Source organism: Carassius carassius, chromosome 34, assembly GCF_963082965.1.
Source record: "Carassius carassius chromosome 34, fCarCar2.1, whole genome shotgun sequence".
Lineage (NCBI taxonomy): Eukaryota > Metazoa > Chordata > Actinopteri > Cypriniformes > Cyprinidae > Carassius > Carassius carassius.
In genome coordinates, this window is record NC_081788.1 from 17,042,910 (window position 1) to 17,062,342 (window position 19,433).

At 37.7% G+C, this 19,433-nt stretch overlaps 1 protein-coding gene across 1 annotated transcript in view; it reads right to left on the reverse strand.

The window, feature by feature from the left end:
* LOC132114536 (semaphorin-3G-like) overlaps positions 1-18,637 on the reverse strand; it is a 29,859-nt gene extending 11,222 nt beyond the window's left edge. Inside the window, exons 1-3 of the mRNA XM_059522702.1 lie at positions 18,168-18,637; positions 5,832-5,989; positions 2,192-2,254 (exon numbers count right to left, since the gene is read on the reverse strand). Of these exons, the coding sequence (XP_059378685.1) occupies positions 2,192-2,254; positions 5,832-5,989; positions 18,168-18,261 (315 nt within the window). The 5' untranslated portion in view covers positions 18,262-18,637. The remainder of the gene's footprint in view (positions 1-2,191; positions 2,255-5,831; positions 5,990-18,167) is intronic.
* Between the last annotated feature and the right edge of the window lie 796 nt (positions 18,638-19,433).

Consider the following 19,433-nt stretch of genomic DNA (forward strand, 5'->3'; position numbering starts at 1 on the left):
AATCACCAAAACTTTAATGGATCAGAGAAAAGAGCAAGAAAATTGCAAGAAAATGATCCCCACTCACTGAAGACCAATCAGAGCTTTTAACATGGGAAAGAAGCTCTTATGTTCCAATTATTAAAAGGTTCAGAAAGAGTAAGACGTCTCACACACACATACAAACACACACACTATCAACATGTACACACTCTAACTATGGCCACCTGTATGCAGCTTTATTGACTGTGTAGGGTCAAAATCAGTGGAGCATAAATGAGCAAAAGGTCAAGGGTCATAAAAGATGCAGGCAGATGCTCAAACTGCTGCCAGATGTTAACCAGCAGAATGACAGAGATCCAAAACAGCAATGTACCAGACTCTTTCCATAAACATGGAATAAATCAGAGCCTAAAACTTAAATGTATATATAAATGTTAAAATATATTATGCTGTTTGTCAGTCTCAGTAGGTCAAACTTTATATTAAGCTGTTCAATTTTCCATTCATTTTCTATGAGTTGTGGGATTTTTTTGCTGACATGTAATCAAAATTTGGGACAAACCTTATTTGTGATAAAACCCTGATTTGTGTAGTCTTATTGTAGCAAAAGATATTCAATTAAATGTACATATTCAAATAAATTAAATGGATTATTTATAAATAAGCTGTATTTATAAATAATTGAATACCACTTTTGAGGTTTGATGTATTTAAAACTATATATTTTCATGCTCGGTTTTGTTTATAGTAGTTTATCTAAAGTTTCAAATAGTTGTCACAAAAAAAGGTATTTGTGCCTCTAAATCTAGAATAAATAAATAAATACACTAACATTGGTAAATCTTTATTTTGCTAGTTCACTTTAGACATTCTACTAACTATAAGTAACTCTGCAACTATATGTGAACTACTAGTAATTAGAGTATTAGTAGATTGTCTGCTTAATATCTGCTGACACTTTATTTTATGATTCCCCATCAGAAATTTTACTGACTATATGTAACTTTGCAAGTACGTGTCAACTTATTCTACTGATCCTAACCAACTACTACTCTAATGAGAGTTAGTTTACATGTAGTTGCAAAGTTACTTTGAGTTAGCAGAATGTATAAAGGAATATATAAAGTGGACTATAAAAATTAAGTTTAATCCTAAAATATCCCCTATTCATGGAAAGTGTCATGTGGTCAAAGCTGTGTTATGTGGTACATAAAACTCAGTTACACTTTATTTTAAGGTGTCCTTGTTACAGTGTAATTATGCATTTAAGTACGGAGTAATATTAATTAACTACATATACATACTATATGGTTAGGGTTAGGATTAGAATTTGGTTTAGGGTAATTTACATATAAGTATGCATAATTAAATGTTATTATGATAGTAATGTGTAACAAGAACACCTTAAAATGAGTTCATATCCGAAACAAATATCCTGTTCAATTCCCTAACACATACTCACACACTCAACAGAGTTATTAAAACACTGCTGTGAAATCACACTCACCTGCCACAACAAACAACACTGCTGGGACAGTCACCAGAGCATGTAACCCTGACGACACCTCACGTTTCCACTCTACGAGCGAAACATGCTAAACACTAACAGATGCAGAGTCTATCTCTGTACAAGTGTGTGTTTGTGTGTGTGTGGGGAGGGGGTGGGGGTGGAAGACCCTCCACCATTAGGGATAGAGGACCGGAAAGATTTAACTTGGAACATACAGTAATTAACATATTCATGGTGCTGAAAGAGAAAAGGGAGAGGCTGAACATGAAGAGAAAGAAATGTAAAAGAACAAGAAAGCAAAGGGGGTTTCAAACAATAAAGGAATATCTGTGTTCAGTGCATTGGGACAGCCTTCAGCAGTCATTGGATTTAAGAGACTCGTGAGTCACACACAAACTTGGTTGGAAGCAAGACAATAAGTGAGAGGATCAAATCTCATTCATGGGCGTTTGGCTTCTTTTCTCCAGTCAGCATGTCAACTGCAGCTCACTCAGATTATAGCTGAAGATGGACAGATGTTTTTGTTTGAAACTCCAGATTGAACCAAACGAAATAATGTAGAGAATCACACTAACCAAAAATTCCACAACAAACTACATTTGATGATTTCAGCTGACTTGAAAGCCATGAAAGAACCTGACATATAAAGTATGCCAGCTTTTTTTGTGTATTCAGAACCAGAGCCTGTTTTTTACTCACCTCAGGGTCCTTCCCTTTGAGAATACAGTCCTCACGGTTCCCAGGCAACGAAGGCCAATGGATCTGGACATAAAAGGAAAAGCGGACTCATTTACTTGTTAAGACTAATTACTCTGCCAAAGATCCAAACATAACAAAATCAGACACCAATTAAAGTCACCATGAACTCAAAATGGACAAAGAACAACAATGATCCAATGATATTTTCCAATGGACAAATCAAGTCCTGCCCTACATTTTTTTTTCTTGTTCAAGAATCCATTTAACTTGGATATTCATCCCAATAGGGCAGAAAAGAATATTGCAATTTCCGTTTCATGCCAAATTTCTATGCCAATAAAGCAGCATCAAATGGAATTGCAAAGATATTGGCTGTTATTCAGATAATGTTGTTAATTAATGTTATCTGTTATATGAGACCACCGGCACATGGTTGTTTTCTGAACGCACCCCCTGTTTTCGACAATGCCACATTGCCAATGTTTACGCTCTTCAGGGAAATCTAGCTACAGATTGCTAACAAATTGACTCCACTTATTATGTGGGGTTAAGTGAGCTAGTGTCGCTGAGGGTGGGTGTGCGACGAAAATGCTTTGTTGGGGGTTTTTTTTCCATGAATGTCAACAATAAAGATAGATTTATGAAAACAACTCTGAGAGTGTGAAAGTTACAAAAACCTATCCTGATGTTATGAACGATTGAGAAATAAACAATCTCATCTGCTAGGTCTTCTATTCAAACATCTATAAGTGACTGCACATCCTGACACGTTAATTTCTCATGTGTCACAGAACAGTCTGGAACAGAACCGCTGTCAGGTTCAGACCTCACAGAGACTTTTTGTTTATATAGATCTGCAAACGTATGCAAGCTTAATTTCATAAGTTATATGGTCCTCTTCAGCAAAACAGCGAACAGAATATAACACATTTATAATTATCAATTTGTGTAATTAGATATATCAGCCACACATTAAGATTATATTTCCAACAAAAATATATTCAAATAAAATAGTGTAACAGTGTATAGTGTTCCTGTAGCTCAAACCTGGAGCAACGCTAAGGTCACAGGTTCAGTTCCCAGGGAAATGATGTTCACTTTGAATGCAGATTTAGTCATTGTGAATAAAATTGTCTGCCACTTGACTAATCAACCTTTTTGCATCACATGACATTTACAAATCCTTCTACTGCTTGTAAAATGTCATATATCACTCAAGAAATGATTTTCCTCAAACCTGTTCCAGCCTCCATATGATTAAATCATTAGTGAGTCATTTGCTTTTATTTACCCTTTCAAGTTCTTATTCATTTTGACATTGTCTTTATCCGAAACCTGTAATCTCTTGTTACCCAGCATCCTTCCTGTGCATTAAATCATTTCCTTCTTCCAATTACCTTTATTCTTCAGGACACTTGGACTACAAATAGTCCAAATGTGGCTGTAGTTGGGTTGTATTGACCTAAAAGGTCATTATTAATGATAAAACACTGCATTATACTATAAATCCATGGTGTGAAAGAAAGGACCCTGGCTCACTCATTCAGCTTTTTAATTTGCACCAGATGCACCGTTTAAGATTAACCCATCTCTATTAACCATGGGAGAAACACTGCATGGTCAATCCTTGACCTGACAGTCCTCTGAAAAGAATGAGTGAATGATTCCTCTCACTGAACTGAGATCAGCTGAGATGAAGGCAACAGGTGATAGAGATTTGTGGTAAATACACGCCCAAGAGAAAAAAAGGAAGTCTGATCAGGGTTGAGTAATTTTTCCGCTTAAAGAACAACCTCATGAATCACTGCTAGATTTCTGTGGCACCCTCCCCTTCGGCAGGGAAGCTTTACTGATAGCATCTACAAAACAATCTAGCACACGTAAAGTCACACATCCAAACATCCTCATTTTGTTTTCTGGCTAAAAAAAGGTGAAAAACTTTTCCTGCACATTGTTACAGAAAAGAACAATTCAGTAGTGACTTAATTTCTGTAACAAAATTCTCAGTACAGAAGGTAGTACGTTTTAAAACTGTGGCCAGTGGTAGTGCGGTGGCCTTACAGAATGCTCAAGGGTCTAACAAGGCAGAAAACGTATGTCCTTGAGCCAAAGGTCACGGGGTCATAACCTCAAATGCTGCAGCCACTCCCATGTGTCTGTCACCATGGCAATGTACCTCCTCTTCCTGTTCATATCCTTTAACAAGGCCACACACAATGATAAATACTTTGGAGACTGCATATGAAAACAACCACACTGGTTGAGGCTCCAGTGACTTGAGTCAAAACATATTCACATGAACAAAAAACTGCCAAACCCTCTAGACAAAGCACTTCTGCTTTTACAGTCCATTTAGTCCAGTGCCTATTTATACACTGTGGCTCTTCGCATAACTCACAACTTTATCTTATAAACTACACCACAAAACTGTGAATAACAGGAAAAGGGCAGCAGACATTAAACCTGTAAAATCAACCAAGACCATTTATGTGTCTATATGTCTTAAGTGAGGTCTAAACAAGTCTTTGTCACAAGCGCGGTCAATTAACATGACTTTAATGTGTGTTTATGAGCAGCTGTTTTTGTGTGTTTTTTAGTAAACATTTTTAATAACATGTCTGGCCTGCTGTCTGTGACAGAAAGCCTGAGCTCTAAAATTTCCTTTGAAAGTTTTAATAAAAAATATTATAATATGTATAATATTCTATATGTTATATTAGTATAAAGACACTTTAACAATGATGGTTTTATAATAGTTGTAATGTTATACAATTACAAATATTATTTTAAATAGTTATGATTTTACAATATTTCTAATAAATACTACAAATATTTTATTAATATAATTATATTTTTACAAGTTTTATCATATTTAATACATAATAGAAATAAATAAATGGGGATTTGGGGTGGTGGTGAGATGCCAACAGAATTTCCATTAGAGTGAAGTAAATGACATGTCTGCATTGTTTTAAAGTATTTGTTTATGTAAACCAATGCTAGATGGATGTCTTTGACTAGTGGGATGCAGCTTGCTGTTTTAAAGGGGACATTGGATGCCCATTGTCCACAAGTTGGTATTATTCTTTAGGGTCTTCATGAAATGTCTTCAGAATACTTTGGGAGCAGGAAACAACACCCTTTTTACCTTGTCAAAAACAGCTCTGTTCACAGTGACCTGTTTCAGGTCAAAACAATTGGGAATTAAAAAAAGGAGTGACTGTATTTTTATCATTGTAGGGTGGTTGTGTCCACACACTGCTAAGACACATTTATACTCAAACAAACACCATTTTGTATCCGATGACCCCTTCAAAGACACCTTATCAAGTTAAAACAAGACTTTCCATTTTGTAGTGCTTCATCTGTTTTTTTTTTTTTTTAAACACAAGGATGTATGTGAACCTGCCTTTACACGCCCCTTACAAATCATGTGTAAAATGTTTCAGCACATGCAAGTGTCTTTTGATTGTATCCTTGCCTGTAGATAACAGTCTCCAGTAGAGCAGACATGACACCTCTCGCAACAGACCCTCAATCATTCAGACCCTCAACACTAGCACTTTTCTGGGCTCTCACACCTGCGTTCTCCATGGGTAACTTATTATATTAACCTTATCGCAGTGATAGTATGTCTTACCTCTTTAGCATCATGTTTGTGATCTAGTCTCAACGAGTAGAGAACATCCTTCCCTCCCAAGAAAAGCTTGTCATGATATTCATCCAAAAACACAGCTGACAAGTGCAGATCTCCATTAAAACCACTGAAAATGGAGGTACGGTTTGTGGCCAACAGATCTGTGGGAAAGGGAGAGAGAGAAAGAGACATGAAATATGAATGACACGACAATGAACACCACATTCAAACTGAAAAATTACAACAAATCTGTCTCTACTAGTCCAAGCTGATTTATGAGGAGAAGATGGTGATGAAGTGCTGAAAGAGGACGCTCATCTTAAATCCAGAACAGCAGGAGAAGTTTGTGGAATGTGACTGATGGGAGTTCTCTGAGAACTAAACCACTCTTTATCTGTTTCTCTTGTTGTCAATTAAATTTAATTGTGTTTTATTGGTATGACTATTTTATTAAATGCAAATGCAAATGTAAGTCAAAATATTACTTTATCCAACAGAGGCATTTTAACCATACTTGGCTAAACTTTGCATTCTGCTGAACCTGAACATCTCAGAATCTTAAACATTGAGTAATAACTAGCTGATAAATTTGTCCACAGAGAGAGCAAGAATGTTGTATCGCATGAAAGCAACAATGTTGTATCACCAAACAAGGAAGCCAGAACATATCTGACGTTTACTATCCAGTAATGCGGAGAAGGAATTTGTACCAAAGAAGCTTCAGTCATTTGTTGTACACACACCCACAAACATTCTCTTGTTATCTTTCTCTAGTATCCTGAAGTACAGCTCCACACTCCCTCCACATTCCCCTCATATGATGTGCGGTTGGAGAGAAAAGAGGATTGGAGAAAGAGCTGAAGGAAGAAGGAGGCCTCGTTGAGAGGGTGGCACGTGTCTAAAGCCACTAATGGGGCGCAGATGAAAAGAGCACAAACAGAAGCCAAATGTTGAACCCTAATTATGAAAACACACACATGCAACAACAAAATTCACAATACACTCCTCTATAAAAAATTCAAACTCTCTTTCAGCCATTTAAGGAGTTTACCAAAAGACTTTTGAATTTTAACAATCATTGGCAAAGAGGTCAAAATAGATTCAAACACAGTTCTGGGGTTTCACGTTGTGTGAGGTTTTTTATATAAACCTCAAGTAAACTCACAAGATGAACAAGAGAGAAAGAGTTTTGTTCTTTCTTTGTTAGAGTAATCTTGCGTGCAAGTTCCACAATGATATTAAAAAACTTTCAAGGGTTCCAGAACACAGACTCCAAACAGTGAAATACTGATGCAGACATAAAAAAGCATACATAGTCACAGGTCCCTGTTATTTGTCATTTAACGGATGCGTTTCATGCAGCGGGGACATATAGGAACAATAAATGCAATGAACCCCTGAGGTAACCTGTGGTTTAGTGCTCTACTCAAGAGCACAATGGTGGCAGATGATCTAAATAAGTCATAAATCGACCCTGAGTCTCCCATAAACACAAGCTTATGAAAACAATTAAACAGAGACATATACATATACATTACAACTTCACATTCTTTTCCATTTTTCTCTTATAATATGTCTTAGAAGAGATGGGAATCATAAGGAATAATTACAGTTTTGATTCCCACTAATCATTCTAGTTCCTTTATGGTTTCTTAAAATTATTATACACATTTTTTTGGTAGGCCTACAACTGGGAAATACATTTTCAGAAAAAGTAAATGCAGTTCCATTGTCAAATAAGATTATTTTGATTTTGAAAAAATAAGCTGAAAACAATATTACTGCCAAACTCTTTATCTGAATCTTTAATTACATGTTGTCATGTGAACGATCACTCAGTATGTAACTATACTGATTCATTAATCAAGCTCATAAGAGTTGTTTGTTCAGGACTTGTTTGGACTATGCCTGATGGTTTTCATTTACAAAGTCTTTCACAAGAGAAACTGTTCCTGTTTACAGTTTTTGATTCATTAATAAGAATCGACTCTTCAAGTCATTCGCTCTGTACTTGTTAGGTCACAGGTTGACAGCAGCAATAGAAATGCTGTCAGAGTATTCTAATATATATATATATATATATATATATATATATACAATGGTCTGAATACTTAGGACCATGTGATATTTCAGTTTTTCTTTTTTAATAAATGTGCAGAAGTTTCAACAATTCTGTGTTTTACTGTCAATATGGGGTGCTGTGTGTACATAAATGAGGGAAAAAATGGACTTGGCTGCAATATAACAAAGAGTGAAAAATTGAAGGGGGTCTGAATACTTTCCTTACCCACTGTATGTATATATATATATATATATATGTAATGGATGTAATAGAGTGCAAAATATCAGTGCAAGAATTTCAAATATTGGGCGGGACAGTTTGGCCATTTCTAATTATCGGGGGGGACTTGTCTATGGTGATTACAGCTCTGCCTATATATATATATATATAGTTTACTGTGGACTGTCTTATTCGTTGGCACTGTAAATAAATTACACCCTGCTCAAGAGTGTTGTGTGAGTAAGCCATCATTTTTTCTTATGTCCTCACAGACTCACGTTACTTTTTCGCTCCCCCAAAGTGAGCAGTGGTGCTCACTTAATCACACTATGTAAATAATCCCACTTAAAATAACAGTTCACAATTCCCAGTTTAATGACATTAAACATAATAAAATGACAACCTGAGACTACACAGAGGTCTGAGTTGGCAATCACTCTCTCTATAACACAAACACAAACACACAACTCCAGTGTGACAGTAAGAGGCTGTATGTGTGCCAGTAGATGTGTAACACTTTGGAAAAGAACTAAAAATATAGTGTCAGAATAAATGACATAGTTAAAAACAAGTGCTTAGGGTTTGCCTGGTTAGCACAGGACAGTTATAAGATGGTGTAACTTCATCTCTCAGTAAGATGAATGGGAATCCTAATAGATGCCTTCTCCAGGTATTATAGGCTTCCTTGATTACAGTATATAACAGAAACAACTCCTGATAAAAATACAGGTTTCCTACAAACCCTATGATCTTTAAATCAGTTAGCTTCTAATCACATCTGTCATGTGTGAGATCAATGAGAAAAAGAGGAAAATGAAGAGATGAGAAAGACTAAATAAATGCAAACCAGAATTTCCAGAGTGAGGTGGAACTGCAGTGGCGTTAATCTGTAGATTGAGCACAGAAAATGTATACCCTTCCTCTCTTTCTCCTAAACTCATTTTCTTACATCAGAAGGTTTTCTAAAACACAGTGGAAACCCACCAACTTTCTAAACAACCATTAATAACACACACACATGCTTGTTGGCATCTGGCCTACCTTTTAGATTTCCACTTACTTGTAATAAAATGAATATAAATGGGAGAAGGGAGAGGTCTTGCGTTAGAGCCGACTGGGCAGTGTGCCTTTAATATCATTTTTTGTCTAAAGGGTCATGTGTCTGTATGTGATTAAGAGACAAAGAAAGAGGGAGATAAAAAGAAAGAAAGTGAGAAAGGAAGCATGAATATGTAATATTTGAATACACAACCCTCAGGATTAAACATAGGAAGTTGATCATGTTCTCCGTTCTGGTGTAGACATATATACTGTATTACTTTATAACCTGCATGAATTTTATCATGCATCTGTGTGTGTGTGATTTCAGTATCAGGTTGATCTTTTTGGGGCTTCAGGCTGATTCTGTCAGCAGCTGCGTGGTGGAACTAATTGATTACTGGCTGGTGCAGAGAGCAGCAGGGGAGACCATTCACAGAGTTGAACATCAACAGGAAGATCTCATGGTATCTTCCCTAGGCACTGAATATACACAACGTAAAGAAGTGCGCACACACACTCACAAATTTCAGAAACAGCCTTTCTCAAATAACAAATTTAATTAGACTACATCAACAGCAGATTAATACTTCACAGCAGATTAAGGCTTAAACAATTCAAGACATCTAAAATGTATTGAATACCTTCATTAACGTACAAAAACACTCCTACACCACTACTTGTTTAACAATATACTACTGTTCAAAAGTTTGGGGTTGATTACATTTTTTAAATATTTTTGAATTATTTTTATTTTTTATTTTATTATTTTGGGGAAATCTTATACTCATCAAGGTTGTATTTATTTAAATAATAAAACTGTGATATTTTTAAAACAATATTACGATTTAAATGAACTGTTACATATATACTTTTCTTTCTTTCTCTTTATTTTTAAATAGATAAGTTATACCATACAGCAAAGGGGCAAAAAGGCAGAAGTACCCAGCATAAATAAGATCTCTATAGCATCCCAAGATGCACCTCATGAAGGAGAGTGTGCAGATCTGGAGTGTGCAGAAATGGAATCTAGACAAAGGATGATGAGTTTTGTTTAAATGTAATCCCTCTTCTCAATCCCCAGACTTCCGTTTATGTCATTTAATAGTTTTGATGATTTCCCTATTATTCAAAAATGGGGGGAACAGTAATATTAAAGAATGAGTACATGAGTCCAAACATTTCACTGATAGCATGTACATGTTCACATAACTAATTCTCCAGTATCATAGTATCTGCTCTGTTTCCTCTAATTCTCTTGCTCTGTCTCTGCCTGTCTGTCTTCATTTATCACACACACTCACGTTACTTCAGGGCAAATCTGGCTACACCAGCTCTTACTGGTAAAGTCATAAAAGCCCCTCTCCCCCTCAAACCTACTTTTTCTAGCTTATTTTCTCAGCCTTCCTTTTGTCAGTATCATTCTTTTAGTCCCTCTGTCTTCTTTTGTGCCCTGGCCTCTCCTGATCCCCTCTCTCCCCAAAGCAAGAATCAGAATGTGAGGGTTTAGATAAACCCCTCTGGACAGCAGCCATGAGAGTCAGTGCCTTCCCCACTGTACACACATACACACAGTGAGACTCCAGCTAGACAAAACGCCTTGTTATGGCTACACACGGACACATTTAACAAGAAAGAAAGAAAGATTCTTTCTTACACAAATAATCTATATGACACGAAATTCATTCTGTCCACACCATACCTCCATTCCTTCTTTGCTTTCTCTGACACTTCTTTTCTTTCTCCTTTATTACCCTGATCCCTTTTAGCAGCCATGTTTCCATGTGTTAGCGTGTGTGTATAGAGGGCAGCTGTATTTGTGCAGAGTGCTCGAGACCGTTACAGCTGCAATTAAGTGTGTGCATGTGTTTGTGTGACAGATCCCAGGACAGTCATCAGCCAAGGGGTTAAAACAATCAAATCATAGTTCAAGTGACCAGCAGCCATTGTAGACGTTATCAGTGCGTGTGTTCACATCCAGGGCTTGTGACCTAATTGCGGTAAGCCACGAACTCAACTCAAACCAGGAGGAAACCGCCACAATGCTTCATTGTTCTGCTACGTTACACTGCAAACTCTTGACTGACGCCACAAGGATGGAGGGAATGTGTGTTTTCAGAAAAATTCCACCTGCATCCATTTTGCAAAGTATAAACAAAGTGTTCTTGTCCCCTGTTTGTATTTATCTATACTGTACCTGTATGAACCCTTTATGTATTTGAGCTAAACCTTCTATCTGAAATTAATTTCCTCAGTAAGTCTCCATTTCATCCAACAATTTTTTTCTCATTCACACTCCATATAGTCTCTGTACTCTGCTTGGACCATCACACAATCTATTTATCAGTATATTTACATACACTTTAAAAGTCTGATGTAAAGTCACATTAATGTGAATACAATTGGCCTCAGCATCGAGAGTTTGCTTCAAAAAATGTGTATTTATTGTTTCAAATATTCAATTACACTTTGTGAAATTGTAGAACAACTATTCAAACATACTGTAACTCATGTAGAACTGTTTATGTTAACATACAGTACTTTATCTATACCTTTAAAGGTCTATCATTGAACATGGACAAGGTGACATGGGCATTTTTTTTTCCTGGTATGGCAAAAGATATTCACATTACACTCCTAAAAGTACCATATTAGCATCTAAAGATACTTAAAGAACCATGGTATAGAAGAATAGAATAGTGGAAAAATTGAAAAATGTTCTTTATACAAAGAACAAATGGTTCTCTTAAGAACCGTTCTTTGGGGAACCAGAACTCCTTTCTCTGGCATCACTGTGAAAACTCCCATTTGGACAGATTTCACTGAATTACGTCCTGAAATATCTGTAAATGTGGGTTAAGTCACACAGATACTTGTTTTGCCAAGCAAAAGACTTTGAAGCACTTTCTGCACATCAATAATTTTGCACATTCACAGAGCAACCCATATATGGGATGCAGGAAGCAGAGAGCATCTGAGAAGAGGATTGTTCTTGATAAATGCCATATCCAGCTTCACAAGCAGCTGTTATAAGCAGCTGTCAGTTTGTGGTGCAAGAATGATACTGTGACGAGTGGGGCGGGGCCGAGGGACATGGGAGCGAGGCCGGGGGAGTGATTGGAGATGAACTACACCTGTTCGACCCACCGGTCTCGAGGCCCATGGAGGAGATGGAAGGATCTAAAACTGGAGCGACGACAGTGAAGGACGAGAGAGGACCAGGCCTGGGCTTTTAGTTGTGTTTTGGTTTTTATTTGCGCGCACCAGTCGTCCGTGAGGGGCTGGTGCGCTGTTTTGTGTTTGTTTTGTTATTAAAATGTTTTTGATTGTCCGCCGGTTCCCGCCTCCTTCTTCCCCCGGCCTCGCTCCCATGTCCCTCGGCCCCGCCCCACTCGTCACAGATACTTTGTTACATTCCGTTGCTCTCCTGCTTCATCTCTGATTACAATATTCTCAGTGGCACAACTGTACATTTGTAGGGAGGGATTTTGGTAAGAGAGAGCATGTCTAATTGAGTCACTATAGTGTGGCACTTCAGGTTCTAACATCACCTTTAAAATTTAGAGCAATTCCTAATCTAGAACTGAAATCTTATGGGAGAGTTTCAAAACATCGATCTTACTCACATGAAACTCTGTGGCCTGCTCTTTCAAACAAACGGTTCCAGGGAGCTGGGAATATTTAGGGAGTGAGAGAATGTGAACAAAACAAAAGAAACATCAAACATTCTTTTAGTGACAGACCTCACAAACCATGCACAAACATCTGGGCAAGACTAAAAAAAACTCATTAATACATTCATGTAAACTAAAACAAACACATATCCGCTCACCTCTGGGATTCTGTGTATGTTCAACCATAAAATAAAAAAGTGTGCCAGTGTGTGTATATGAACGCATGTGGATGAGAAAGTGTTTGAGGGAGGAAAAACTGTGTGTCTCCTCCTAAATTAGCACGCACATTTTACAGAGCAGAGGTCAGAACTGACCCACCAAAGGACCCCACAGATCCACACACACATACTTCCCAGCTGCTGGCATTTACAGGCCATCCCTCATTTCCCATTCAAAACATAACATGCTCCCTCCAGACCAATCCATACAGCTCTGACAGCTTGATGAGTGTGTGCTTTAGCCTTTTGAGTAGGTAGAATGACCAACATGCATTCTAAACCCATCAGTTTTGAAAATCTAAATACTGTATATGCCGTGACGTCCAACTGGATGGGTCTCTGAGCTGATCATTATCAAGGTTAATAGTGCATCCATGGAGAAGAACACACACCGATTACATGCAATCAGAGCTCAACGCAGGGACTGGGCACATTAGAATTCTGCACATATGCACTCCAGTCACGCACTCACACCAACAGAGTGAAACCAGACACCAGCTTCTAGCTCAGCTTATAATCATTAATGTAAAGAGCTTATCAGAGGCACTCACAAACAATTAATACAAACTACTGCTTTGTATTCCTGACACCACCTTAAACCTTGTTCTAGAGGCCTGCGCGGGACAGATCCATGAAATTTAAATGAAATAGTAAGTTCTGTGTCACCTTACCACAACAGCATAAATGCTCCCGATAAAATATTTGTTATTATAGCATCAACATTCACAAACCACTGTTAATTTACCACTGTAACAGAAAAGCCAGCATAGGCTGTTTATAGGCTTGGCATGGCAGAGTGCGAGCAAAGTTCCCTTTATAATTACTAAAATGCTAACATCTCAGTTCATCGTGATCTCACAAAGCTCTGTTATAACACAATGAACATATGCACAATGAATCTTTCATAATGGTTATAATGAGAAGATTTGTGAGCACGCAAATTTCAGCACTGCACAAGAACTCGCGTTTTGAGAGGTGAGTAAATTCTAACTTAACGCATCCTGTACACACAGTGTCTACCTACCCGCACCCAAATTCGCCCATCAATTCTTGTCCCACACAGCACTTGGTTGACTCGGATCCAGCAAGTGTGCAGGTCTCTACCTTGTTCTTTGCATCCTGCAGGTAAATGGAAATGGGGTAGATGCAGGTCGGAGTAATGGGTGTGGCAAAAGGTGACTAAAACTGACCCTAGCCAATTAAAAGGAAAACTTATACACACCCCATACCTTTCGGCTCACCCTAATCTTTCGCCACGCCCACTGCTCCAGCCTGCAGTTATCCCTACTTGGGTAAATTAGGATTGTGCAAAGTTTTTCTTAAAGTAATAGTTCACCCAAGAATGAAAATTCTGTCATCAAATATTCACCCTCAATTTGTTCCAAACATGTACGAAATTTCTCTCTTATGCTGAAAACAAAAGAAACATTTTTTAAGAATAGCTAATCTTACAGTTACTAGTCCCTATTAACTTCCATAGTATTTTTTTTACATACTATGGAAGTCAATAGGGACCAGCATAATAGTAAATTATTATTTGCTCACTCTCATGTTGTTACAAACCCATATGATTTTCTTTCTTTCATGGAACAGAAAAAGGTGTTAGGCAGAACTGAATGAATTTTACAAGGATTGTTAAACAAAAACATATAGCTTATATATTAGACTTTAATTAATGTAATTATTGAAACTAAAAAAAACAAAATAAAAAAAAAAACACTGTTGCAACCTTCCTAATGTAATATTAAGAATTAAAACTTTTGAACGTTCAGCCTGTCATCATTGGATCCTTTTTTCCATAAAATTAAACTGATTGGTAATTGAAGCTGTCATTATACCTTATAATTCCAGCAAATTTTGAAGCGAAAAATGTTTATTGTCTATTGTCAATATTTTATCGATGTATGAAGCACAGGTAGCCTACAGCAACACACAAGTCACGTTCAATCCAAGCAGCTTTCTGTTGGTCAACGCAGGTCATCCACTAGTGTGAAAATTGTTCGCCCTCACGCAAATTAAAAAACGGATAGCTGTTGAAATGACTGCATCTTGCCTGCGAAAACTGGCTGAATAACGGTAAATGAAACAGCAGCTTAACATCTCATTAATGAATAGGGGGTTTTGAACGACGTGAGGGTGAGTTAATGATAACAGAAGTTTCATTTTTGTGTGAATGTTTTCTTTAATAGCAAAGTAGCAGCGTATTACAACAGGTAAAACATCTCAAAATCCCTCAGGCCACTGCAACATTCTCAATGCACACTATAAATCCGGTAGCCTAATAAACAGGCATAAAAAAGCACCAACTTTCTCGAGCACCTCGTAGAGTCTGACCGTGGGGAGGTGAGCGCGCACCAGGGGAACTCGAGTAATGAAGATCCCGGGGTTTTGGATAACTATGGAGCCAAAAGAGTCTCAATAAAGATAAATGCACACGCTACATTCACATATGCACACATAGGATTCATACATGCACACACATAATTCATAAATACACACACAGGATACACAAATGCGCACAAAATTCACAAATGCACACACAAAATTTAAAAAGCACAGAAGATTCACAAATGCATACAAAATTCAGAAATGCACACAAAATTCAGAAATACACACACAATTCAGAAATGCAAACAACATTTACAAATGCGCTCAAGATTCACAAATGCACAGGACAAGATTCAGAAATGTATTTCTGATGCACACACACATATATCTTGATTTACAAACTGCTTGCGGTCTGTGAACTTCACTGCATTTGTGTGTGAATTTTGAGACTCCCCTGACTTGGCTCGACACACAAATGCCTTTTTTTAAACAGGGAATGATCTGCAACCAATCAGATATCTCCCTTGTTTTAGCCAAACACAAGAATGCACCCCACGTGGGGGATTGTTTACTTATAAGCCAATCAGCAAACGACTCACTTTCCTCACGCAGCGAACGACTCACTTTCCTCAGCGAACAACTCACTTTCCTCACGCAGCGAACGACTCACTTTCCTCAGCGAACAACTCACTTTCCTCATGCAGCGAACGACTCACTTTCCTCAGCGAACGATTCACTTTCCTCACACAGCGAACGACTCACTTTCCTCATTGAACGACTCACTTACCTCACGCAGTCGGCGACCCACTTTGCGCAGCCGGACACCCACTTTGCGCAGCAGGAGACTCACTTTCCGCAGCCGGAGAGTCACTATCCTCTCGCAGCGAACGACTCACTTTCCTCACGCAGCGAACGATTCACTTTCCTCACTAGTCATGCAGTGAATGACTCACTTTCCTAAGCGAATGACTCACTTTCCTCACGCAGCCGGAGACCCACTTTTCGCAATCGGAGAGTCACTTTCCTCTCGCAGCAGACCACTGACTCTCTCTTCATGTAGGGACCGAATATTATAATTAAAGTGACTTCTATATTGCATCCAAAAGAATATTTAGATATATTTAAATATTCAAAAAGGTGTACGTTTTTTTTTTAACTTTCATTAATATTTCAATAAAATGAAATAATTGCCTATTGCAAATTTATGAATCCATGGTTAACTTTTTTTCTGCAGTCACTGGGCTATATGTATTGAGACATTTTTAAATTTATATTTTGTAAAAAATAATAAAAAATAAACCTGAATTTTAATTTAAACATCTGTATTTTCATACAATTTCATAAATAAGTAGGCTATAATATGCGCACCAAAGGCATATTGCGCTGTGTGAACGTGTTCATGTGATTGGCTTATAAGTAAACAATCCCCCACGTGGAGTGCGTTCTTGTGATTGGCTAAAAGAAGGGAGATATCTGATTGGTTGCAGATCATTCCCTGTTTAAAAAAGGGCATTTTGTGTGTCGAGCCAAGTCAGGGGAGTCTCAAAATTCACACACAAATGCAGTGAAGTTCACAGACCGCAAGCAGTTTGTAAATCAAGGTATATGTGTGTGTGCATCAGAAATACATTTGTGAATCTTGAGTGCATTTGTAAATGTTGTTTGCATTTCTGAATTGTGTGTGTATTTCTGAATTTTGTGTGCATTTCTGAATTTTGTATGCATTTGTGAATCTTCTGTGCTTTTTAAATTTTGTGTGTGCATTTGCAAATTTTGTGCGCATTTGTGTATCCTGTGTTTGTATTTATGAATCATGTGTGTGCATGTATGAATCCTGTGTGTGCATATGTGAATGTAGTGTGTGCATTTATCTTTATTGAGACTCTTCTGGCTCCATAGATAACAGCTGAAACAGTAGCCTGGAGTTCTGACGTAGCTTTTTCCCACAGTTTAAAAAAAGACCAGCCACAACATCTCCAGAGAAACTCACTGCCATGCAATAACGGAAACGACACTGTAATCGTGTTGAACAGGGCGCTCAGATTTAAATCTGATAAGGTCACTAGGGACTTTGCGCAAAGCTTTGCTCAATGTGCAAAGCAGGATGTGTGGAAGGCAATATGCGAAAAGCGACAAAGGAAACCGGTTACTAGAAACATAACTCTAAACTCTGTGCATAGGTCTCTCACACTGTAAAAAATACACTTCACACACTGACGAAGAAAATCGAGTTTAAACATACAATCAAGAAGTAGACATTATGAAGAAAAAAAAAATTAAACAATGCAGTGCATTATTACCTTTAATCAATGTCACTGTGCAATACAATATTATGCGCAATTCATATTATTATTTATTCATATTACCTGTAGCCTACTTATCTCCATATAACATAACAGCTCATATGTACGTTTTGTAAATGTCTGCAATTTGCACTATCCTGTAGGTGTTATATTTGAGTCCAGATTCTGTTTGCAATTACAATTTTTCTGATTGATTGCCAATAAAGGCGCCTTTGCATTTTGTCATCACATACAACTGTAAATTGTGTAGACTAATTCACACGCACGATGAACCGAGGGATGGCAACATTAACCTTAACTCTCAAACGGTGAGAATAAATAATCATTAATCTACTTAAAGCACTGGACCGTGTTCTCTCTTCACAGTCGCGAGATAAAGCTGAACCAGGTCATTTTAAATCTTTTCGTTAGATATTTGGCTTTTGTGTTCCATTTTAAAGAGAAAAAAATGAATCAATAAAAGTTGAACTCATTCAGATAAATATGATGTAATTTACCTTTGTATGACAGTCGAAGGCGCGGCACGTTCAGTTTAGTGCTGGTTCCGAACGATAGGACCACAGCCACTAAAACCAGAACTGGTAATTCCATGTTGAATGGACCACTTTCAATTAAAAAATTTTACACTAACAGGAATAAATATTTCTCTTAGGGCTGAGTCCCCTTATACAAGTTTGAACAAACTCCAGGCGCAAAAGATTTTGCACATCCACAGCTGGACCCGAGTGGTGTGATCCCAGGTCTCAGGTGAAGCTCGAGTCGCTCGGCTGTGCCCCTGTGCGCTATTTCCCCACGTCCCTCTCTCAGTCTGTCTGTCGCTCGCTCGCTCTCTCCTGGAGTCCGTTCGTTCAGTCCTGAGAAACACCCTCCCCGCCCCCGAGAGCGCCTCGAGAGCGAAACGGCCCCCCGGTATTCGTTCATTTCTGTCATTGCGCTTCTTAGTGGTATCAAAGGTGCGGGTAACTGGTTTCCTTCTCAGAAGTATTTCTATTTTTACATATGAGTGTATAGCCTACTTCAAAAACCCTTTCCAAACAAAATTTCAGTAGTTAGTCAAAGCGCCAAAATGACTCCAGCGAACAGTACTCGCGTTCGCTTGAGGCGGGTAACCATAGCGACAGTAGGCAGCACGAGCGCTTTCCATTCTGCCGCACGAGACAAAACTCTTACTGCACCTTAACTGACAGGACTCGACCCTGAAAGCTATTATATAATTCATACACTAATCCATGGCAGTTTTCCAAACAAGTTAATCAAACGGATTTCATGAGTAGAGGAACACCACTGGGAGGAACACAAAACATTGACTTTTAATTATTATGTAGCCTATACTGGAAATAGTTTATATCCATTCATAAATCATAAGAGCTTAAAGCGGTTTAAAGCTATCTGAATGCATAAGAAAGACTGGATGGATTGTGACCATAAATTCTATAAACCATATTCTATAAACTATAAAATGGTTAGCCTGGATATTAGCATGAAATCATGTTAACCTGCATTGTGGCTGGTTTTACATGGTTTCTAGCAGAACCATGCTGGTCATTTCCTGTCATAAAACTGTTCAAACTGGTCTTGATGATGGATCACATTAACTGGTTTACCAAACTGACAATACAATCTATTTTAAGCTGATTTGACATTATTCTTCTTCAACTTTTCACAGAAAACAAAGCTCATTTTTTAATTTCAATCTTTAAGATTTGTTATTATTTAAATATATTTAATAAAAACATAACATCAGTGTTTCACTGTACCTAAAA